Source organism: Montipora foliosa, chromosome 10, assembly GCF_036669935.1.
Source record: "Montipora foliosa isolate CH-2021 chromosome 10, ASM3666993v2, whole genome shotgun sequence".
In the NCBI taxonomy this organism is placed as follows: Eukaryota; Metazoa; Cnidaria; class Anthozoa; order Scleractinia; family Acroporidae; genus Montipora; species Montipora foliosa.
In genome coordinates this window covers 65,001-90,000 of record NC_090878.1, presented here as the reverse complement: position 1 = coordinate 90,000, position 25,000 = coordinate 65,001, and the positions used below count along the sequence as shown (strand labels likewise).

The 25,000-nt window shown below is 40.0% G+C and overlaps 1 protein-coding gene and 1 pseudogene across 2 annotated transcripts; one reads left to right on the top strand and one right to left on the bottom strand.

The window, feature by feature from the left end:
• Window positions 1–9,129: 9,129 nt before the first annotated feature.
• The window catches only part of LOC137974175 (broad substrate specificity ATP-binding cassette transporter ABCG2-like), a 36,774-nt pseudogene continuing 20,903 nt past the window's right edge, over window positions 9,130–25,000 (top strand).
• LOC137974064 (collagen alpha-1(XIV) chain-like) lies at window positions 19,096–23,640 on the bottom strand. Of its 2 annotated transcripts, none has more exons than XM_068820983.1 (3): window positions 23,518–23,640; window positions 22,830–23,101; window positions 19,096–19,701 (listed from the first exon to the last, which is right to left on the bottom strand). In XM_068820983.1, the coding sequence occupies exons 1-3, from the start codon at window positions 23,609–23,611 to the stop codon at window positions 19,309–19,311; spliced, it is 759 nt and encodes a 252-aa protein (XP_068677084.1). In that variant the 5' UTR covers window positions 23,612–23,640; the 3' UTR covers window positions 19,096–19,308. The 2 variants fall into 2 exon arrangements, with proteins under 2 accessions (XP_068677084.1, XP_068677085.1); XM_068820984.1 differs by lacking the exon at window positions 23,518–23,640 and adding an exon at window positions 23,315–23,467.

The following is a 25,000-nucleotide window of genomic DNA, read 5'->3' as shown; positions in this document are numbered from 1 at the left end:
GAACATGATTACTTACATAGAAGAAAAATCTGATAAAATTTCCCTCTCTACAAACTAATTGTTGCAAGTCTCCCTGTTACTATCTACGTAGGACACCGAGCAGAGTGCAACGACTTCTAAAACACAACAACACAACTTTAATGGCGTTCGGTCCTTCAAAAACTACATGAGATTTCGCACGTGGTCCGAGTCACGTGACGATTATCATAACATCTTCCCCTTTGTAAAAAAAGAAAAGAAACACTCCGCACAGTTCTTTTGATATAACAAACACGATAAAAATGTTCAACAGTGTTCAACAAGACGAGCAGGCGGTTTAACGAGTAGAGGGTGCAGGTTTTACTGGGTCAGCTGCAGGCTTCGTTAACAGTAGGGAATCTGTTTGTGGTACTGACTGCTGTGTTTCAGCCGCTGCTTTCCATACTGGCAATGATTCTCACTGCAGCACTGATCGCAGGTGTCTGCGGTTTCGTCGGTAGGTTCACCCATCCGACTCAACAACGTAAGAACGTGGACCAATCATTTTCTTGCAAACAGCCTGTGACCAAATAGATGCATTTGGCTTCTTCATCCTGACAGTTTGTCCAGGTTGCAATTCAGGCAATGCAGTTCCCTTCAAGTTGTAGTAGAAAGCCTGCCTTTTTTTAGAGCCAATCAACTTTTGTTGCACATTTTGTAGGGGTACTGTCTCAGGCTCTAGTTGTTTAACTGACAAAGGTAACAGATTGCGTCTCCTCCTGCTGAAAGTCTTTGTGCAGGAGATGAACCAACTTCCGCGTGGGTATTACGATAATCGAATAGTGCGAGGTATGGGTCATAATGTCCGCGCACTGCTTTCTTCATGATATACCTTTACCGATTTTAACTGCACTCTCAACTTTTCCGTTATTTTCGGAATGAAGCGGACAGGAGGTGATGTGTTGAAAATGCCAGCCACTTGCAAACCGTGCAAATTCTGCTGAAGCATACTGCGAACCGTTGTCAGAGATGACTATCTCCGGAATTACATGGCGGCTAAATTGCATTTTAAACTGCCGTAGCTGAATCTGTCTTGTCCAACTTATCCGCCTCAAAGAAAAAAGAGTAATAATCAACCTTAATCAGGTACTGACGCCCATTAAACAGGAACAGGTCTGTGCCAACTTTTTGCCAAGGTCTGGATAGAATCTCATGGGGCACTAGTGGTTCTCGAGGCTGATCTGGCTTAAAAGTGTTGCAAATCCTTTAACTTGGCGTTCATTCGCGGCCAGTAAAACACTTCTCTAGCCCGTCACAGACATCCTTCAATACCCAGATGAGAAGAGTGGACCATTTCAATCATTTCTTTCCTGAGATTGGAAGGAACAGTGAGGCGCTCGCCTTTGAACAGGAGACCATCTTGGGCAGTGATTTCTCTAAACTGGAAATACGGCTTGGCCTCTGCTGAAACTTCATCCAGACTCTTAGGCCAACCTTCAAGAACAACTGTTATGAGCATCTAAAGGTTGTCATCCTAAATAGTACCGTCTTTGATTTCTTTCAATCGTGCTTCTGAAATAGGAAAATCCTCCACAAGTACTATCTTCTCAAGCTCATGGCAGTACTCGGTCCGTGTGGGAGATTCGTCCAAGTAGGCTCGGGACAAGGGATCAGACATAACCATAAAACTTCCTTTCTGATACTTAACATCGAGGTTATATTGCTGCAAACGCAGTAGCATCCTCTGTAGACGCTTAGGACTAGAGGAACCAAGGTCCTTCTTGGAAATAGCTTCAAGAGATTGATGATCCGTTCTGACATGAACAATGTCTCGACCGTGCAGGTATGTATCAAACCTTTGACAGGCAAAACCTACAGACAACAGTTCTTTTTCAATCTGAACATATCGACTTTCGGCTGGTGTTAGCACTCTTGAAGCAAAAGCTATTGGGTGACCTTCCTGGAGTAGGGAGGCACCAAGTCCACTGAGTGATGCATCACACTCAATTGTGACTTCACCAGTAACATCATAAAACTTCAACACTGGGGCTTGACAAACAAGATTCTTGACACTCTGCACAGCTTCATCATCAATAGGCAGCCAACACCATTCTTCGTCTTTAAGCTGCAGTCGCCTTAACGGCTCACACACAGATGACAGCTTAGGAAAGAACTTTGCTAAGTACGTGACCATGCCTGGCAGAAATCTCTTCAGGGACTTGACATCGGTCGGGGTAGGCATATCACGTATGGCGCGAACTTTGCTAGGATCAGTAACCACACCATGAGATGTGAGCAAATGGCCTTGAGAATGGCGAAGGTTTATCCCCTGAGGATTAAGTGTCAGATTGAGCATAATACATCTTTGCTAAAAAGCTGATCATGTTCCGTCACTGTTTCATCTACCGTGTCTCCGTATCCACAAACCAGGAAGTCGTCGGCAATCACTTCTATTGCTTGGAGACTCTCAATTGCTTGATGCATCTTTCTTTGCCACACCTCGGGTGCAGAGCTGATGCCAAATGGCATCCCCAGCTATCGGAATCGGTCAACGTGGTTGTTAAAGGTGGTATAGTGACTGGAAATGTCACTGAGTTTTACCTTCCAGAAACCACTTTTGGCATCCAATACAGTGAACACTTTAGCGTTGGTAAGTCGAGAAGTCGCATCCTCAACTGTCGGCAATGGGCAGTGAGCAATGGGCAATGAGCAATGGGCAATGGGCAGAATGCTATTGAAATAGCATTGTTCAAATCTTTAGGATCCAAAAAGATCCGGACTGATCCATCTTTTTTGAGAATTGCTTGCAAACTGGACACCCAGTCAGTTGGCTCTGTAACGGGAGCAATAATCTTCTCAGAAACCATCTTGTCAAGCTCTTTCCTCGTTGCCTCCTTCTTAGGGACAGGAACTCTTCCTCTTCTCGTGGGGTGAACAACAGCTGGAACATCCTTGTTAAGTTACATTTTGTACTCTCCCGCCAAACAGCCAATACCTTCAAATACCTCCGCGAACGGTCCAAGCACGGGATCGCTTTTGACAAACACAGTTACTACGCACTAACTCTTGCTTGGATGCCTCAGTTACATTATTCACTGAGGTATTGTCATCATCACATACCATGATACCCATGGAGACCCATGCCTTGCAATGAGATGACGTGAGGCCAAGAAAAGGTGCAAAGTTTTGATCCACAACAACAAAGTTAAGGCCATGCTTGTTACCTTTATGTTCCACTTTCAGCCATGAGCCTTTCTCTTTAAAAGATCATGCATAACTAATGTAATGTCCTTAGGAACAATTTTGGCTTTCTTTTCAATTTTGGCTTAAATGTACTCCTGAAGAGGCAGAATATTCGCTGTAGAAACAGTATAAATTTGAAATGACAAAGACACTGAATTGTTTAGAGCGAGACAAACAAAAGCTAGATCCTGTCCACAGATACTGTGAATGTAGAAGACTTCTTCTTTAACTGCGTGGACTTTCGCCCCTTGAGACTTAACACGACATTCGACAGCAAATTGTCCATCTTTACCACACTTTCTACATTTTTGACCTAAAGCTGGACACAATTTCCTTTTCATTGCATGTATACCACCACAAAACAAACACTCATCAGACTTTGTGCGACTCTTGTTAAGAGAGAGAGCCTTGCGAGGTGGGGATTTTCGGTGCTTGCCCTTCAAAAGACATTGCAACTTGTCCTTCTCTGCATTTATTTCTTTGGACGCTGCAAATTTTTCTGAGATCTCGCTCGCTCCACTCTAGAGTGAGTTACTTGACTTGCCTTGATCGTTTCAATGCCTTTATCTAAGTCGAGGTCCCGCTTTCCAAGACGTTTTTCACGAACTCTGTCATATTTCACACCAAGAATCAGTCGCTCGCGAACAAGAGATTCGCGCAGTGTTCAGAACCCACATGTCATCAATGAAGTTATGTAACTATCAAGCGGTTTATCCAACAACTGTTCACGTTTAAAACTACACCTTTCATAAGTCTCATTTCGTGCCGGTGAACAACGCTCTTCGGACTTTTGGAGTACCTGGTCGATCTTCAGAGCGTCTGAAGAATTAACCCTTTGAAAGTGTTATGTATGTCCATCCCTTCTTTGTCGATAACATTTAACAGCGAAGTCACCCGAACTTCCTGTGATTTCTTGTGCATACCAGCAGCTAACTCGTAAAACTTCCATTCACGACGAAACGATTTCCAATTTTGCCTTTGATGCAAACGATCAGAAAGATTGAGTGGAGAAGGAATCTCTGCTGTAGTGCTGACAGCTGCCATGTTGATGAGAATCCCAAGAAAAAATGTTTTGGCGAGTGAAGCGTGATTTTTCGGACACGAAGCGGATGAGCGAGCGACGACAGGTTGATTTGTCTGGCTTGCAAGGTTTTCATTTGCGTTTCGCGCCAAAAAGGGGATGACGTCATTCGCAAGTGGCACAATCCGACGAAACAATCGAACTCGTTTGTTTCTCCGAAATCGAAAGAAGAAATTTGTTTACTTTGAGCTAAAGGCGTCAGAAACAAAGACGAAATAAAACGAAAGCTTATTTCTCGAGTCGCTGCTTGCAAAGGAGATCTCCAATGATAGAAACGAAACACTAGTTCGGAAGATTAACGAGTACGGGAAAGCTTCGAATGGTCAAGAAAGAAACATTAGGGTTTATGGGTAGAATGGCTGCTCAATCTGAGTACATACGAATTTTAATAAAGTTCTGTTTCGTAGACCAGCTCGAAGTTGGTCCACTCGTGAGTTAATCTCCATATACACTGAATTATCGTTAAGGTTACATACGAGAAACCGTACAACGGAAGAAACAAATTTCAAATTTCAAAAAGTGGCGCGCGTGAGGAACGGTAAAATGGAAACCACGATGTAAACGAAAACCAAAATTTGCCACTTAGTGCGTGACAAAAGTATTATACTTAAGAATGTATTTTTCTCTGTGTCTGCAGGTAGGGATGAGCTAGTTGCGCTTGTTCAAGGTTGCTATGTGTGGCTTAGATATTACAAAAAAATTCTCTGTGATGCATAAATTACATTGCTTGGTAAGGTTAGTGTATGCTGTTGCGTTTGCGAGAATTTTCCACGTGACTGCAAAGACTTCCTTCTTTTTCATCAATTTCGAGAAGTATTTACTGAGCTCGGTGTCATTTTTCCTTCGTTCATGTTTAAATGACATCGGGTGGTTCCTCCATCTGGTTTTAAACTCTGTGGCAGTCAGACCGATGAATGTCTCAGTGATTTCCTTGGTTGTGACCTTACCGCTTGGTACACAATTTCTTTTTGCAAGCATTCACTCCGTAGCTTGCACTCATCTTTTTTTCTGCAGTTGCACAATTTTGTGGTTTTGTCTTGCTGCATGGGGTTGTTCGGTTTTCTTTAAAATGTTTTGTTATGACCGTCTATTATTTGTTTCATGTTCGGTGTACGGCTATAGCTCAATTTGATGGTGTTTCGGTTAAATGTTTTCCGCAATTTGTGGCCGGTTGGAAAACATGTGTCGACAAGGCTGATGAACGCTCTTCCTATATTAGATTTAACGTTTCTGTTAAACGGAGGGTTAAACCCTATGACATCTCTACGTCTGTTCTTTTGCTTTGGTAGTCTTTGTGGTGTAGGCTTGAACTTAAGTTTGGAGGTGTAACCGCTCTTGTGTAATGCTTCCTGATATGGGGCGGCATCCTCGTTGAAAACGTGTTCATCAGATGAACAAAAGCAAAAAGAAATTGTTTACACTATGATCGTGGACATTTCAAGACTTCATACATCATCAACTCCGGAGGTCCCCGAAATCCTGTCTCCAGGCCCCGCTGGCTAAGAGAAACGATGGAATCTAGGAGCGAGAATGCAACGGTCTGCGACCATCTGAAGCTGTCTGCGTCGGTCTTATCGCAGACGATCGTAAAAACAGGAAGCAAATGTTTCCATTTAAGGAGGCTGAAAAGGGTTTTCAGCTGAGCGCGGGTGCATAGGCCACACACGCAATTGTAAAGCTGCTCGCGTCAGCTATGATTCAAAATGGGTCACCAGAAATAAGCAAATGCCGATAATTTTGCTCACCTTTCTTCTAATTCCTATATATATGTGGAATTTAAATAGACATCTCCTATTCACGAAAACTACGAACATTCTACACAAACGGTTCAATGGTCACTTAAATCCGTTTGTGTTGGCCTGTAGCTCCACTCGCGCACGGACTCGAATGAGAGGGTGACGCATGCGTAAATGCTGGTCTTGTAAGCCCCCCATTTTTCCTGATTTTGCAACTTTACTCGTTTGTATCTCTGCTTGCGGACGGTGATTTTTTTTTTTCATTTTTTGCCTGTTAGCTTAGATTAATTTAAAACGTTTGTCTTTCAAATTTAAAAAAAATTCTGTAAGTGAAAAATAATTAGAGACACATTTCCAAAAATTTAAGATAAACTGGCCTACTGATTTTGTTGAATAAAAGACTTTAGAGATTATTTGTAACATTATCTGGTAACGCTGAATGGGAAGATTTTACCGTTCCGTTATTTTTGTCAAAAAAAAATATATGTGTTGATTTTAAAGTTCAAACAAATGCCTTATATCGTTGCCATGGTATTTTGGAGAAAAATATGATGTGAGAAATCTATGATGGGATCTTAATACCCTGGCCAAATTTCGTCTGGAAAGATTACCCTAACTACTGTACCTAAGGACAGAATATGCTTATTTTTTCGAAAAAAAGGAGAAACCATTTCGAGCCTCCTTAACTCTGAAGCGATCGCGGACAAGCGTACCGCTAATCCTCTGCGAAGCGAGGAGAAAAAGGAGCGCACTTATTTCAAGTCTGATTGGACATGTTTCAAGGCGAACAATAGTGTGTCGCCCATAGGACACACATCATCTCAGATACACGTTCCATTAATTAATTTAAAAATTGTCTTAGTCGGAAGCGTCGTAATGGTCGGGAAAGTAGAACTAGGGTGCTTTCCATTAAGCCAAAATTTTCGGAAATTGCGTGCTGAAGTCAAATGGAAAGGTCCGAATCGGATCGGTCTGACCGGAATATTTGAGACCACCTCTGGAGGTGGATCTCTTTGACCGGTCGGTCCAGTCCGGCCGAAACGTGCCATTCCATTTACAAAAATTCGCGTTCACCGTGGAGTGACCGAAATCTCGGTCAAAACGTAAATGGAACGCTTCGGTCCGGTTGGAAATTGACTTTTTACGAAAAATGTAGTTCCAATTTTCCTTTGTTAGTTCCAGTGGTCTCCGACCTGTTGGTCAGGCATAATGGAAAGCACCCCTAAGATTCAACTTTCCTGATCATGCAGACCGTGTACCGCAGATCGCCGCAGATGCCTGGGACACGCAGAAGTGTTTGCGACGTGGCGCAAACCTACCGGCGATCCTCTCGCAGACGTGGCGCAAACAGATCATATGGAAATCGGGCTTAAGTTGAGTTGGAAACATTTGGAGGCGTTACATTATTGACTACATCGTGCATAATAAGGCAGATTTTTTTAAAATAAAGAAGAGCGGCTCGTGATTTACGAATTCTTCGAGTGTTCTTCCAACATTTCAAGTGGTTTATCATGCCTATAAACCATAGAAACTTGCGGTCTATTGTTTTTATATAATAATTCAGAAGACGCGCGATTTTTCCTTGATTTTACTGGCACAATAAACCATAGCTGATTGACCAATCAGAGCGCGCGCATTGATTTGGCTATTATATAAATTACTGTATGCGCTGACTATTTGCGCGGACTACTGCTGATCTTTTTTTATTCAAACATTACATAAAGTTCATTGTTATTGTTAGTTAAACACCAGGGGGCGGGAAGGGGGTGATGGGTGAAAGTGCTGTTCACAAGAGCAGAATTGAGGTGGTGCGTCAATTTTTATGAGACAAATTGGTTTACCCGTGAGGGCACAGCAACTAGCGGTGCAAAACTCTCTTGATAGTGCGCAGCTGTAGACTGTGGGTAGAAAACACGGACGAAAACAAGGCGGAGGTGATCGAAAATCAATTCCAAGCGCTCCTAATATTTTTAGCATAGTAAGAAGTGTGAGTCAGGCATCTTTAATTAAAAATTTGGTTTATCAACGGAGTTGATAATGTAAATTGGCCACCGTACAGAGATTCTAAAAGCTGACGTTTCGAGCGTTAGCCCTTCGCTCTGACGAATGGTTGTGCACCAGGACTCGATTTGAAACTGAGGAAAGCAGCAACTCGGAAATGGGCTTTTGGGGAACAGGGGGACAAAGATGGTGGGTGACAACATATCTTAGGGAACAAGGGAGCATAAACCATTTCAGGGATCAAGAAAACAACCCCCTTTCCCCCCTACTACAGCAAAAAGGGTTACTGTTACTGATCATGCATACCTGCCAACCCCCAGAGTACAAAAATCTGGAGACGTCAAGAAATATTTGCATCGGAAGAATGTCATTTTCGATAATGCCTGAATGCCCTCCGAAAATCACCCGAAGGCCTTCCTAATGTTCTCGACCTCTCTAGCGATCTCGGCTAGAACAAAATGGCTTACCGCACATTGCTATTGTTCCCACAACCGCGCCAACTTCCTACCATGTATTGTGTATTTTCCTTTTTGACATTTCGAAAATAACGAAATTAATGAAAAATATTTGAAAAAGGAACACTAAGAGCAAGGTGACACACGCTACGCTATGCACCTACACCATGCTGATGAGGCCCAAAAGGCCGAAACTGCTGTCCATGGCCGTCCATGGCTGTTAATAGACCTTTTTACCGATGCAGCGGCCATTTTGATTTCTATTGTTTCGAATAGGCATTATGGGGTGCCCAAGGGGCAAATACATATTAATTTGCCCCTGGGCATCCCATAATGTCTTTCGAAACAATAGAAATCAAAATGGCCGCCGTATCGGGGTCTATTGGCCGAGAGAAATGGTTATGCGCATGCGTGATGTGTTGGCCACACCGTGTTAGCGTGTGTCACCTTACTTTTATTGTTGTTTGAAAAAGGCCACGGTAGGAATTTCCCGGTAGATTTTGTGCTCTAACCGGGAGACCGGGAGATTTGATGACAAACTTGGAGACTCCCGGGAAAACCGGGAGAGTTGGTAGGTATGAAATTTTACTGTAATGTTAAAACAGGTATATTTAGATCAAAATTAACTCTGAACTAACGGCGTTTATACATATAGGTGTGGTTTGGACGTATTAAATGTTCAGCTCACTTGAGTACGCTATATTTGCGTGACCTTAGCGTGACCAAACATATAGGCTGATTGGGATCATTTACTATCAAGCATCAAGCATCGTGAAGGTAATGTTCTCTTGATGAAAGCATATTTTTAATGTATCGATATAATTTCGGATAAGTTTGATTCTTGCATTTCGTCAACATTCCTAGTTTTGTTCAGGGCCCAGTTGATTCAAACGCCCGAGAACCTTTAAAATCCGGTGAATCGAATATAGTCACTTTCCGACAGTTTCAATCTGTGCGAGATAGTAGTATTCGCATACGTGACCTCGAAAATACACAATCGAAGCATATCTTAGTAAAGACGTGTACCAAAGACTTGGTCAACGTTTAACGTGGAGTATATTTTATGGAAGTGACCTGTCCAAAGGATAAAGTTATCTAGCCTTTGAACGTACAGACCAGTCCACGTCAGGCGTTCCGAGCGCGGTATGAAACCCTTCAAAAATTGCAAAATTGTTTGCATTTCTTAAAATTTATGCCCCTACTGATAGAAAGGACAAGAAGTGACTGCTTTTTAAACGTGTTTATCTAGTTTTAGAGCTTGCATGCATTAATGATAAATATTCTGCCAAATTATGTACACTTCATGTAGCTTAAGAATAAAATACAAACCAAAATTCGAGTGGAGTTAAGGTTTGTGACAATCAATGCGAATGGCTTTAAATAGAACAGGTATCATGCAGGTTTTTCTGTTGTTTCTAATATTTCTCGCCACGTTTTGCACAGTAACGAAAATTGTCAATTACGTAATCATGTGATAAGCCAATATTTTTAGGGAGGTATTGATGCAGAATACTATACTGTAGCGACATCGTGTGAAGAACGAGGCTTATGGAAATACATGCTATTCTTATGCAAATAAGTGCCGAGTATTCTGCAGTTTAGCTCAGTAAGAAATGGCATAGGCTTTGAAATTGAATTGAACAGCCGAGCAAGCAATGGAGGGCAAAAACGCAGCGTGCTCTTAAATGTGTCACAAGATGTCACGAGTAATGTTGCTCGTGATCAAGTGATTCTTTCAGCTGGTAATTATAATAAATTGCTGTCACTGCCTTAAAAAAGCAGTGTACCTTGCAACTTTATGTATATATTATATTTAACAATTATCCGCCTCAGGCTCAGTGATTATCGGTGAATATTGACCGAGATGAAGCCAATGAGAGCGTGCAAATTTTGTATATAATCACCTGTGTATTTATACTAAATGTGAATGTTGCTAATATATTAGAAGGCCTTGCATGTGGATAATAAATAATTATTTATTGTTCTCAGATAATTATATTTAAATTGTAGAGATTGTGCATTTTGCAATTGCTACGAATTAAAAATAATCCATGTTGAAATTCAGGAAGAGTAAGTGGATTAGTCATGCAGCCATAAATTTGTTGTGAGGTAGTGAGGGTGTGAGCTCTCCCTGTTTAACACTGGTATAAATATTTAGTGATGTTTAGATTGGAGTATGTTGCAATTAACTTTGAGAAGTCTCTCTACATGTAAGATCTAATATCTTAAAAACTTCATTCATTTAATGAGATTGACTGTCTTCCACCTGGAAGATGCAGATGGAAGTATCACTTAATAAACGAATATGAATGTGCGCACAGGTGCAGAATCACTTCAATCTTGTGTTGCTTGACACATTTTATGAAGGCTCAGACCTCAAGTACCTTCCAGGGGAGAGACTTGTCGTCAGAGATAGTTAATCAGTAAACAAAGTTTTGGAGTAAGAAGTCTCCGATTAGAAATTTTCCATTCTTGGTGTACATGTACACACAGGGTCTAAAGATAAAAAAAAAATTACAATCAAATATTGTGAGTACAATAATAAGAAAGTATTCTCTTTTGTCTCGCAATGTGGTCACTTGTGATGTAGATTGTGACGTTTCGACTACATACTGCGAGTCTTCATCAGGCGATGAGGTCGACTGGTTACACTTCACCTTTTAAGCAGGATGCTCCGCTGTGATTGGTTGGTTTTCAGCAGCTATGATTGGTGCATTTTGATCCTCGCTTTACTTCGTTCCAAAGCGGGAATGAATTAAAGTTTATTGATCGTGATCCTCATTGGTACACATGCAGGGTTAAAGAGGCGATTCACATAAGACTTCACCCTAACAACATCAACAGGGATAGTGGAATAGAAATTCCGGAAGCATGGATGCCCACGATCAAGAAGCACAACCACAGGAGAACTGTACGACAGCGGACTGCCGAAGGAACAACACACCAAAACAGCAAGGATCAAAATACTCCAATCACAGCTGCTGAACCAATCACAGTGGAGCATCCTGCTTAAAAGGTGACGCGTAACCAGTTGACCTCATCACCTGATGAAGACTAGCAGTATGCAGTCGAAACGTCGCAATCTACATCACAAGTGACCACATTGTAAGACAAACGAGAAAACTTTATTATTATTGTACTTCACCACAATGAATAACAGCAACCTTTTTTACGATACTTGTTGTACTTTTTCTCCAATATTAAGGTAGCTCTTGACTTGTGAAAATGTACAAATATAGGAAAGGATACTCTCCTATGCAGCCATGTAATATCCAATGACTGTATCGAAATGCTTGCCTCCATTTAAACTAAAACCCGATCCAGGCTAGCCAAACAATGTATGCATTGTAACAGCCATGTGTTGCAGAAGATAAAGGAAAGTTATTGTACTCCAGTGTTTTGCGGCCATTAGTAGTTTAGTTCAAAATGAGGAACACAGACAGTTCTCTGAACCATTGTAAGTTTGGCATATTGGTTTGGGTCCCAGACCAAAGAGGTCAATGTTCGAAGAGACGTGTGTTGTATGGCAAAGTCTTTCTAAGTGTGAAACTACATGTATTAATTCTTAAAATTTCCTTCAAAGAAAGCATAAGGCTTTGACGTCTAGTCAGAAATGTGGTTGTCAGGCTTACATTGTATTTTGCAGGGGTGACACCAAGATACAGTTTGTTTAGCTGAATCATATTAATTTTATTCTCTGTGAGGCATGGCCTTGTCATTACAAAGAGAACTATATAGGATAATAATTTGATAGTTCTTTAATGTGGCAGTGGTCTCATTTTGAATCCGTTTTCACCTACAAGGTTAAATTGGTGATCTTCATTTTACTTAAGTTGAATAGTTAGCAACTATCAACCCCCCAAAAAGGACAGAAAACATCTATAGATATCTTCCCTCAAACTCTGTCTTATGCATTTCAACACATCTTGTTAATGTTTCATATCATCTTATCGGTTTCTTTATTGATACAATTATCTATTCACTCTCAACATTACAATGTAGTAAGGGAACAAAGAAGTGTACTATGCACTTACCGGTTCCCGATTTCAGACCCTTCAGATCTATAGTCCTGTGTCTTCACCACTACACTATAATGACGAATATGCTCAACCTCTTTTCATTATTTTACTTTTGCATAATAAGTCAATAATTGATATCCACGTACATGTATAATAACCAAAACTGACCCTAATTTCCTTCTAGGCTTAATTTAGGCTCCAGAAAAAAGTTTCTTCAATTCATCTGAGTGCATATTCAACCTTGGTAGGTTAAATGAGGATCACCAATTTAACCTACTTTTTCAAGGTAAAACTGGATTCAACCTGAGAATGGATTTTAAAGGCAACATTGATGTCTCCCATCTATTTTAGATTCTAAAGTGATACCGGAGTACTTCCGCAGCGTACAGTGTTATAAGATGGACCAAGAGATATCAAGTAATGAAAAGACACCACTGTTAGGAACAGAACATCCTACTTTGGAAAACCACAGAACACATGATGTTCCAGTGTATGACACCAAACCAAATGGCCCTTCACCACTAAGCCGGTCATTTTCGACAGATTCAAGCCAATTTGGAAGTACAACAGTAATCTCCTATCACAACATTTGTTACTCAGTCACCACCAAGGAGAAAGGAATAAAGAAAGAGAGACAAATTATCAAAAATCTCAGGTGAAGGTTGTGCTACTGTAACATCATTTGAATCTTATTTTGAAGAAAATAAAGGATTTTACCACAATTGCTTGTAATTTTGCAATCTGATAGGTTAATTTACCATTGTCAATAAGAGTCTAGACAATGCTGTATGCGTCATGCTCGCATCAATTTGTCACGCAATGTAATAGCCAATCAGGAACGCCCATTTGGGGAATAAACCAATCATATTGCAAGAAAGTTATAGACAACGCTTGCTCTTTCTTTGTGTCATGATTTTGCTCACACTCTGAAATAAAAACTTTCTTTAGTGTTGAATATTGTGGTAAAAAACAAATCGAAAGTGGTTCAGCATTGTCTGTACTCTTATCGACAATGATATCTGTCATCACAGTGGTTAAAATTTGTTCTGGACTCACTCAGCTGTGCCTCGTGAGTCCACAACATTTTGACCATTGTGATGACGAATATCATTGTCGATAAGAGTACAGACAACGCTAAACCACTTTCGATTTGTTAAATTGAAGCAAGCAATTAGATCATTGTTAAGTTAAAGTAGTCGATAAACAAATACTTTCATAGTGGAGGCCCAAACTAATTTAACAAACATACAACATGGAGTAGTGGAATTGAACATAGGCAACATTTGTAGACAGTGCTCTGACCTTTGCTCCAACTCTTCTCTTTATAAAGTTTTTTATTTTTTAACCCATTGACTCCTAAACCACCCACTATTGATGAGTAACATTGTGTGGTATCAGACAGAGTAAAATCTATTAATGAAAATTTGGTTTTATCAATTCCTCTATTCACTCTGACGAAGGGTAAACGCTCGAAACGTCAGCTTTCCAAATCATTCATGGTGGTAATAATACTAATTCGACCTTTATCAACACGTTTGATAAAACCAAATTTTTCTGTTTGACTCTCCCACCAACGCAGCACCACAGTTTCTTTAGAGACTAGAAATTTGTAAAATCTATCAAGTCTCACTCCAAGGAGTCATTGAGTTAGAGACGACATAGTTTTTGAGTGGATGTAGGGGTTACGGGTATTAATATAAATTTAAATTCTTTCTGTATTTCATGATTTAAGTGGCCTTGTGCAACCTGGATTAAATGCAATACTTGGACCAACAGGAAGTGGAAAGACAACGTATGTATAATATAATAGGATATCAAATTTTCTTCCTATTTTTCAACAAATGTCCTATCTTCATCCTTTTTATTTTTCCCTTTACTCTGAGACCCTTTTTAAGGAGCAATATGGTTTCTTGATAAGGTACCCCAGTGGTGAGGGAATTTGATGAGCTAAAAGGGATCAATGATGAAGGATGTTGAGATCTTTTTAATTTGTATAATGAAAAAATCTTAAGACTTCTCCATCAATGATCAAAGACCCAAAAAACTAAGGACTTCCTCCCACCTCCTAAAAGTATTAGTAACACATCAAACAGTAAATGGGATAAACATGATTTTGATGATTGTTGAGTCGTTTCTGGTGAATTAATAATCACAGAGTCCTCATTTCCCACACCCCCAGCCCAGAATGTTACAAACAGAGACTTCAAGAAACAAGTAAATGTAAAACTGTGACGAGAAAACACAGCATTTCTTTTGTTTGCAGTGGACAGTATAGTAAATAATTTTTGGAAAATTGTCTAAAAGGTCTTAATTGTTTTTGTTCTGTTTCTACCACATTGGTGTAGTAGACCTTTGGATAATTATTCAGGAATTACTTACGGTCAACTGCAAACAACAGAAATGGAGTATTTTGCTTGTTAGTTAGATTTTTTGCTTTCTTGAATGGTGTCATTGTATTTGGTCTTTGTCTTTCACATTCCAGCCATGGTTGTGTGAACAATGAGGACCCTGCAGTATTTCACATGAAAATGACTCAGAGCTGCCCTTTGTAACCAACAATGTTTTGCTATTAATCATAACCATTACAATTTTCTCAAATTGTATTGGTGCATTGACTACTTTATTTTTCACTAATTATTGTGTATAATGGTAACAGGACTGAGTGGAGTCCAATTTGGTGTGTAGTCGTACAAGTGATTAACAAAATTGGACGACCGTGTAGTGGGAGTCCGATTTGTTTAATCACTAGTATGATTACAGACCGAATTGGACGACACAAAGTCCTGTTAGCAATTAATCATAACCATTACAATTTCCAAGAAAGGAAAATTAGTGCATTCCTTTTTCACTGTCTAATGTTACAAATTTGTCCATTTTGGAAAATCCCCAGTTTGGTAGGCTAAGTGGTTGTTGCTATGGTTATTGTGATAAGTTCTGTGATTGATGGATTAAGCTGAGTGCACTTAATATGATTGGCTGATGTAACTGTTCGATTTCAGGTATCCGATTATTTACTGTTGTATACAGCTGTCTTTTTCTGGGGGCTCTTCAATCTTTGTTTTTTATTTCCTGGTTTTTCACATACTTGACTTCTCAACGCTATTTCAGGCTTCTGGACATCTTGGCTGGCCGGAAGGATCGAAAACATCTGTCAGGTGTAGTCCTTGTTAATGGACAAAAGCAACCAGAGAATTTCAAATGTATCACCGGATATGTTGTACAGGTTGGTTGAAGAAAGCCAAAGTGACAAACACACACAGCTTTTAGAATTGTCTTTAAATAAAACAGAACTTATTAGAGAGATTTATACGGCAAACGGCACAATGTGACTTTTACCAAAATCAAAGAGACGAAAAGAGAGAAATGCTCCTCGCACGTATCTGGATAATTTAAGCAACTGTCTCTGATTATAGACACCTGAAAAATTCAGATGGCTCCAACGGGATTTGAAGCCATGACCTCTGCGATGCCAGTGCATTGCTTTACCAACTGAGCTATGAAACCGCACAGTTGAGAGCAGGTCAATATAAATATTTGGCTTTTGTACATCTCCCAACGTCAATACAAACTAACTCACCTTGACCAGCTTCTAGATGGCTCGGTTGCTCGGTTGTAAGCCATTTTACGGCACAATCGTTCGGTTATAGATTCAAATTTCTTTTAAGCCTGTACTTTTTTCCATGGGGTACTCTGGAAATACTTAAATTTCTCCACTGACTGCAATGAAATTCTGGAATGTTGTTTCGCATAGATAGTCGTGACATGATTCTACGTCGTTGTACGCTTTGTCTCATCAAAATACTGAGTTGCTAATGGAAGACGGCGTATTATGAACATATTAGCATCAAATGATCACAGAATTTCCATGCAAAAGGGAAACGTGTTTTTGGTGGATGGATTGTAATGTTGACTAATATGTGCAACTGACGTGAGAAAACGTATCATGAGAACAGTGATTGATGTTGCCTTTGGATATGATTTGGAAAATGAAGCAATTGTATTTAAGGCGATGCAAAACTCAAACTGACGTTGCTTAGGTTTTGTGTCCGTCCGCTTTTTCTTTCCTTGTTGTCGATTATGTATGGAATCATAGTTCATTATGCATGGTTCTCTAGGCGTAAACGCTAACGGCTTAGTTGACCAGTGACATCATGGACCACAGCGTTTATACCATCCACTGACGTTACACCAATCACTTGACTCTGAAAATGAGTTACGCTTAGGTTAGCTAAACATCATTCAATGTCACCCTAATCAGTCCTCAGGACTACACTCACCCGGACGATCGTACTTCTCTTTAAGAATTGTAGTGGGTTTAAGGACGGTGCTTACTATTATTATTGTGCATACGTTCTGCGCATCTAAAGAAATCTACGCAGAGAAAGCATAACTTAGCAAGTGCTCTTGGTATCCAAAAAGAAGATTGGGGGTAACCATGCATTTTTTAGAGACAATTAAGCTTCATTTTGGAAAAGGACGCCATACATTGCCTTGTATTTTAAAGCTTTTTATAATTAATATTGTTGATTGATCATCTTTGAAAAATGCGTGGTTTCCCCCAATTTTCTTTTTGCTTTTCCCGCATACTCATAAACCACGCAAATATTCCTTTGAATTAGTTGGCACCGTCCTTGGTGCTTTCTAAACCACTTGCCTACGAATGAAGTTCATTCAACACTTAATTGAACCCCACTCTATGCATTCAGTTTTTTATAATTTTCCAGGATGATGTTGTGATGGGAACTTTAACGGTGAGAGAGAACTTGCATTTCTCTGCTTCCTTAAGACTCTCCAGAAAGCTGAATAAACGCGAGCGTTCAAAGAGAGTAGAGGAAACTCTTAGCGACTTGGGCTTGTTTCATGTGGCGGAGTCTAAAGTACGTACAGATAAGTCTAATGGTAATGGTAATGCATTTGTATACTGCACATATCACATCAGTCTCGTGGTGATTTGTAAATTCTCTGAGAGTTAGACCACTATTTACAATATCAGACACCCTGTAGTGGCTCACCCGATTGCGTTACAAACTGTGTTTGTCCATTTTACAATATAGCAATACTACAAACCCTGGAAAAAATTAATAGAACCATTATTGAAGACAAAATCACGGGGGGAACAGGTAGTCACGTAACGATTACTTCCAGGGCCGAAAGTGGGGCATGTGTAGCAATACACATTGATAAAATTATTCAGAAATGTATTTTCATGGAAACCAGCGATTTTCCAGACATTGCATGTTTGGGGCTTTTCAGGGGCAATGTTCAAAATTTTTGCGGGGGACTTTTGCAGACTGCTTTATGGCGCAAATGGCAGCCGTGCAGTTTGCAATTTTAACTGAGTAACAAGTAGAATTCACAGGTGCCCCCGGAACAAAATAAGTGAGAGACTAACACCAGTAGCTCATTAGGGAATCCTCTATCTCCACTAATTGCTTAAGTCAACCCTTTCCCGAGTAAATTCATTTTTAGGAACAGGTTTTTCCCGCGAAAAGTATTATGTTTTCTTTGACGCTGAGATAGCTCTGTTTTGATTGGCTTTTACAACAGTGTGCGTGCTGAATCTCCCAAGGAAGACCGTCTTTCGATGAATAAATCTACTCTACTCCCAAGCCAAGTAAGGGAGAGAGAGACTCCTTTGATGAGCTCCTGACGAACACTATATTCTGAAATATCGATAGGATTTTAAGAGCTAAACTTGCGTGGTGGTGTCATCAGCGATTGAAAGTTTCTTGAAGTGTCTTTGTTTTTCTTAGCTGGTAACAGTATCTGGACGAGCAGCGAAAAACATACTGAGAAATCCACAGACTTCAATTGTTTAGGTGAGAGACTCCCACGTTGGTTCACCTTGGGCTTATTTTTTTGGCTTGTCACGCTATCTTAAGGAACTATTGCGTGAAGAGCCAAAATAAATCACGCTCGCCTTGTGCTTTCTATTTATACTTTCCGTTAGTATCCTAAGTGGACTGTTTTTGCTATCATCGTCTTGTCTGAAAGAAAGGGGTATTTACGCATTGCTTTTTATTTGCGAATGAATATTTTGTTTTGTTTGTTTTTTAAAGCATAACATTTGGGTTTGCGTTGGATTTCAAAGAATAAAACTTTCAAAAATTCCGCTTTTGGGGAAACCTTGCATATAAAATTATTAATGAAGACATCGACTTCGTCCTTTTCGAGGAAATGACCTCGTTAAGCGATCATTATGGTCATAGCGTCAACCGCTCCGTTATTTATTAAATGTTTACAGGATTTTCTGTGTTCAAGAAAGTCACAGAAAATCGAGGATTTCATTCCCGCAAAAAAAACAAACAAACAAACAAACAAAAACAAATATTCTGGAAAATGTGGTTATTTCTCACTGGTGGGGAAAATGCAACCAATTTTATGAGGACAGTTGTCACCTAACCCTAGTTCAGTTGCCTAGCAACCACAAGTCTAGTGTAGTTTAGTGGTAGAGTATCCGTAGTAATCGGAAGGTCATATCTTCGACTCCTGTTTAAAGCTGTCGGGTTTTTTCTTTTCCGAGTATTCCCGAGTGAGTCAGTATTGATCAATGCATCTCTTTATATCTACTGATCTTTCCGATCAGTGATACACCGCTCAAAGTTGATGAAAAATTGTTAGGCGTTGCCCACAGTTTTAATTAAAGTTCTTATAAAGACAAACCATTTCAGGTGTAATAAGGCATTTACAGAAGTCTTTTAGCAAATTTCCTTCCTGTCCGTTCTTTCCTCTTCGTTTATTTTAACCCAGAAAATAGATATGATTCTAATGCTACAAATCACACCGAGCATATTTGATTTCCAAGTTTCGTGACCTCAGTCATCAAAATAATAGTCTCGGTAGAAAATGTGCACAGGAATCCCATCTACTATTTGCTTGAAAGCGCTCATATTGGATATGCGATAAAAATGTGCATCCGTCGAAGTCGGTATCGCGACAAGTTCCTTAACACTGGGTATCCTGTCGCCGAGGGCCACAAGAAAGATTTCTGGCCCGAGTGCTTTGATCCGACTGGCTGCCCAAGTTAAGCTCTGTAGGTTTTCTGTAGCAGGCCCATTAGCTACCAGTAGCACTCTCTTTTGGCTTCCTTTGCGAACTCCAGAGTCGCGGTTCAGTAGCAATCCGTTTTGTGTCGTTTCGAGAGCATTCAGTATGCTCTTGTTTCCTCCTTGATGGTGCATTTTACTGAGGAGTAGTTCAGTTGCGAGCTGGTGAATAACCATAGAAAGTATAGAATTGAACAGTGAAGAGACTTAAGAGGAACATTTTGCATTAACTTTGTTTAATAAGGTCTTGTGTCATCAGGTTTAGGTGTGCAAATAAACGAAAGAGCTCGTGGAGAGTATGCGCCTTTTAGTAAAATCCAACTAGTGGTCTATTATCAATGCTGCGTTCTGATTGGTTGAGCTACTAGTAGGCTATTTGGTATAGCCCACTAGTAGCGAAAAGCGCCGGCTTTGAAAACCAAAACAACAATTAAAGTCTACAATCATAGACAAAAGTAGCTGGGAAGGTTATGTAAATGAACCACACCAGAGCTGCATTTCAACCTGCTTCCGTCAATGCTCAAAAGAAATAGTTTCACTTTCTCTTACATAGCCCCCCTCCCCCCTATTCAATGTTGGAAGGTTAGTCAACAATTTCTCACTGAAACCATTAAGTTTTGCACAACATTGAAGGAGGGGGGAGGGGAGAGAAGCAATGAAGACTTCAAAAGTGCTAACCTTCCCAACAGTTTTGTCTAAGATTGTATAAGAGTAGGAAATCTGCTTTGAACGCTTACAACTCTCGTAGTATTTGACATGTGGCTTCCATTTCTTATTCTGGACATGTTCTTATAATGTACTTTCCAATGCATAAATAAAATCTCACAATACTGAAATTTGGTTAAAATCATCGTTTTATGATTTGGATTTCAGACTTGCGTGACCCTTCACAACGTTACTCCAAAATCCGTTCTGTTGGGGAAGTGTTTACTAAGAATGCCATAAAAAATACATTTTTGTTATTTGATGTTTCATATTCGTTAAAAGATAGCTTTCTTTTTTGGAGGACGTTGGAAGAATGCCAAAAACTGTTTTATTTCAATTGATTTAGCAAGAAATGGTGCGAGCAGTGCGAGAGCACTTACATTACTCCCGACATCACTCCCAACATTACTCCATTTTCGAAGCCTAAAATAATGCCTTTACAGCACAGCTACAGATAAATTATTGAAACTGGAGTGTAAAGGGTTTCAAAGGAAATAGTAGTAGGACTTTTCATGGTCATTTCAGCTTTATTTTAGGTAAATTGCAACATTACTCCATAAAGAGAGCTTAAATTGAAATAACGTATCTAATTAACCTTTGTGTATACATGGTTTCAATGGAGTAATGTTGAAAATAAGTGGATACAATAACTTTTGTCCATAATCAGAAATACATTGTACGTATTCCAGTATGCTTTACATATAACTACGTTATTGTTGCAAAATACCACATTCATTGGGCATATATTTCGCATTTTCTTATGGAGTAATGTCATGGAGTAATGTTCACATACATGTTTAATGTTCCCAAAATAGGTCAATGATTGACAGGCCATCCTACTCACGCTACTGGTACGAAAAAAGTAATCACTGTTAATTTACTTATTTAATGTGACTCTGTTTGAAATGCACATGACGTTTTTAAAAGGCACTGCTCTCAACGTGGCAAAGTGCAACTGACGTCCGCCATTGTAAGAGTTTAGTCCGTGAACTCGTTTGACCTTTCAAGACCAGCTTTTTGGCTTTAATTAACTATCATTCAGTCTTCTCCCCTTTCTGTTCATTTACGAAGGAATTTTCATCATGTTATTTGCTCTACAATTTAATACCATTGAGACATTAATGCAACACTGATGTCGTCCTAACACATGTATGAAAGTTGAAAACTTGCCTTATTTTTAACCAGATAAACGCCTAAAAATCATGATAACATGGCCAAAAACAGTTAAATGCTAAAGCAAGATTTAATTGTGTTTGTTTTTCAAAGGCACTGTAAACGCTAAGAAAAAAGTCGTCTTTCCAATTTAAGACCACACCCAGAATTTTCAGACAATCATAGACAAAAGTAGCTGGGAAGGTTATGTAAATGAACCACACCAGAGCTGCATTTCAACCTGCGTCCGTCAATGCTCAAAAGAAATAGTTTCACTTTCTCTTACATAGCCCCCCTCCCCCCTATTCAATGTTGGAAGGTTAGTCAACAATTTCTCACTGAAACCATTCAGTTTTGCACAACATTGAAGGAGGGGGGAGGGGAGAGAAGCAATGAAGACTTCAAAAGTGCTAACCTTCCCAACAGTTTTGTCTAAGATTGTAGCTTTAACTAGCGAAAGATGTTTTGTCTCGATATTTTTTTTACCAACTAGTTGGATTTTACTAAAACAATTATTCCTCTCGCCCTCATGGTCTCTGAGTCAATAGCCCATTCGGCCTTCGGCCTCATGGGCTATTGACTCAGAGCCCATTCGGGCTCGAGGAATAATTGTTAATTATTCCCAGTCCCCAGTTTTTAGTTTTTTGGCTGCACGTCTGCTAATATATAGACTTAGCCAAGCCTGAATGCGGAGCATTTCCCTGGGATTTTTTCCATCCTTTAGCAGAGGTTTTTCCGTGAAAAATCGTTTCGAACAGTCCAGAAAAAGCAATCATGTTTGCACATGCAAACCACATAAACCCCTTCACTTAGTCTAACTGAGGTCACATTGGCATACATGGAGGGGTGGACGTAGTACGGACGGTCGCGAATGACGTCATAGCTAAAACCAACATTTCTCGTATCAATGGGTTACCTTAATCGTGGTGCTCCGCGTGCGCTCCTTCGGCGCGCGGAGTTCAGCTTTGATTTCCCGCACATCCCACAGTAGAAAACTTAAGCAACGACGGCGCGACGGCAACGGCAACGAGAACGTCATCTCAAAATATAAATTCGCGTTATTGTAATCATGACTTGGTGACTATTTCAACCTTTTGAATATGACAAGGTTGTGGTAGTTCCTCAAAAATTACATTGGTCGGAACGGCGCTTAATTTAGGCGAGAAAATATCCTGGAGTGCTGAGGTTCTTCCTGAAACCTCAAATTTGGCTACTTTACGTTGTTGTTTTTCTGGCGACGGGAAAGAAATGGACAAAAGCGAAAAATGCACGTGCAGGGCGTGCAAACTGCCCAGTAATTATGCAAATTTGTGAAGCTCTAATTGCCCTCTCCGTTGTCGTTGCTTAAGTCCTCTAATCTGAAAGCCTGGTACGGGCTACAATTGGCGACCTTTTGCCATTAGACCAGTTCCTGTGTTGATCCTTTTGCTTACCTTGGGTGACTTAAAATTGAAGCTTACAGAGGCATTGGCACCAAATGTTATTGCAGCGAATCGTGAGTCAGGCTCAAACCTTGTCACCAGGCTCTTCGCAACACTTACACTGACATTGACGTCGGCCCTGGATATCGACTCGGATGAATCGAGAACAAACACGACGTCATAATATGGAGTGAATCTCTTGTCTCTTGAGTTGTCATGGCGATCAAGGAGATATGTCATCATTTTATGTCTCGTTTCTTCAAGTGGAGGAATAGCTCGCAAACCTAAAACACAATATGTTGTGCGCATTAACTTTCAAAACTCCTCTACTGAGAACCTTCTGTGCTCCACCCTTTTGGTGGAGCGAAAGGAAACGCTTCTGGGAACTAAGTTTAATCCCAGTCTTCTTTGAAGTAAAGTCAAATTCTTGACAACATTTATGCGGGGAGTATGTCAGCCATAGTTAATTGTCTACTGCAGTCCTGTAACTTGCTGACCTTCCGATGTTGTCTCGACTGCTGTAGGAGCTCTCGGAATTCTTGCGAGTATTCCCTAGTCATCACCAATGAATGCATCTCTTCACTTTTCTGCTTATGGCTTAGAGGTCAAGATAGAAAGTGGGACAATCATTCTCTACAAAAGAAAGTTAGTGTGGGCAGTTCAAATAGAGTGACATTCATATCTTATCTGTTATGCTTACTTTCGTAAATATCCTCCGCTGTTTCCCAAAACACTTTGCCGCAACATGTCTCTGCCACGAGCAAAGCGACCAACACTTCTATAAAGAAAGTCATTGGTTTTATGTATCTGTAATTTATGATCTCTCCACTTCTAATGAATTAAGTTTCACGTGTAACACATAGATGGGCATCAGTGTATGTGCTCTCTGGAAATTTTCAAATCATGAAATATTAGAAGTGTGCTCTTATCGTAAGACATTCCATAGCTTTTCAAAATGTCAAGATAAGTAAAGGAATTTCCCCTGGCCCATGGCTACTTCGGTGGATTTGGGTGAATCTCGGATCCGCTAAACATTTTTTTGTTTGTGATCCTGCTGTTTGGACATGATTAAACCAACCTTTTTTTCTTGCCTTTATCTGAACTTGAATCGGATCGCTTAATTTAATGCACTAGTCAGTGGGAAGCCCCGCACCCCCATACCCGGGGAATGCGGGGCATTAGCGGGGGATTTCAGCGGTTTTGGACTGTCACCTTTGCCATGGTATGCGGGGTTTTCGACAGCATTAGGCGCAAGTATCGCTGGGCGAGCGGGGACCTTGAGCGGGGCTTAGACGGGGATTTGCTTTTTGACACCAACTTGAATAGGCACGCAAAGATCACTGGGAGAGCATACGGTCTCAAAATGGCGGCTGAGTTAAGTTAAAATCCATTCTTTTCATGTTTGTAATGGGCTCTCAGTTAAATTCTGGGTTCAATCTGTAAATATTATCATTTCTTGTAGTGGAATTAGACAAAGATTATAGTTATGTTTGATTAGCGATTTATTTATAGCGTTGACCTTTTGTCTCAGTATTTCCGTTGAAATGCAAAGCGAACATACGCGTAGAGGCTGAGAGTGACATTACTTTATGATTTTATGAGATGAACCTTGTAAATGTTACCTCTGATGGGTTTCGTCTTTTTGAGTTTCTACATTACCACGGTCTGCGTAGTGGTGGAACATGCAAGTTCCTACCGAGGACTCTTACAAAAGTCTACTGTAATTCACTAGATTTTTTATTTTCTTTGCTATAGTTTGCAGAGTAGTTTCAAAATTTGTTACCGATGAAGGGTTATTTCAAGAGATTATCAAGGTAAGAGAGAGAATCCCCCATATAGGCTTTCTACGAAAGGTAATCCCTCTTAAGTTAATTTTAGACATGGTCCCCAGTTCTTCCACGGATGTTACTCGCGCGTTGCGTGGATGTTTTCGAGGAGGATTTGTTTATGTTTCGTTTCTTTTAGTTTCAAATCGAAGGTAAACTTTCAACGCTGTGAGGATGTCTTCTTTGATATTTTAATCACGTGACAAGCAAATAATAATAATAATAATAATAATGGAAACTTTATTTGTCTTCGAATACAGTTGTAAATCTCTCTACGTATAGGCAATTAACAACTGGCTGCTTGAAATTGAGTGATATACTTGTATACTGTATTTACAAATGAATAAAATATATATA

What these genes read in the sequence shown, in the direction of transcription:
- LOC137974064 (XM_068820983.1), bottom strand. Translation starts at nt 23,611, where the DNA reads ATGACTTTCTTTATAGAAGTGTTGGTCGCTTTGCTCGTGGCAGAGACA. An exon ending in AGCGGAGGATATTTACGAAA is followed by an intron (nt 23,102 to 23,517) that starts GTAAGCATAACA and finishes ATTGTGTTTTAG; the next exon opens with GTTTGCGAGCTATTCCTCCA. An exon ending in TCAATTTTAAGTCACCCAAG is followed by an intron (nt 19,702 to 22,829) that starts GTAAGCAAAAGG and finishes GTTATTCACCAG; the next exon opens with CTCGCAACTGAACTACTCCT.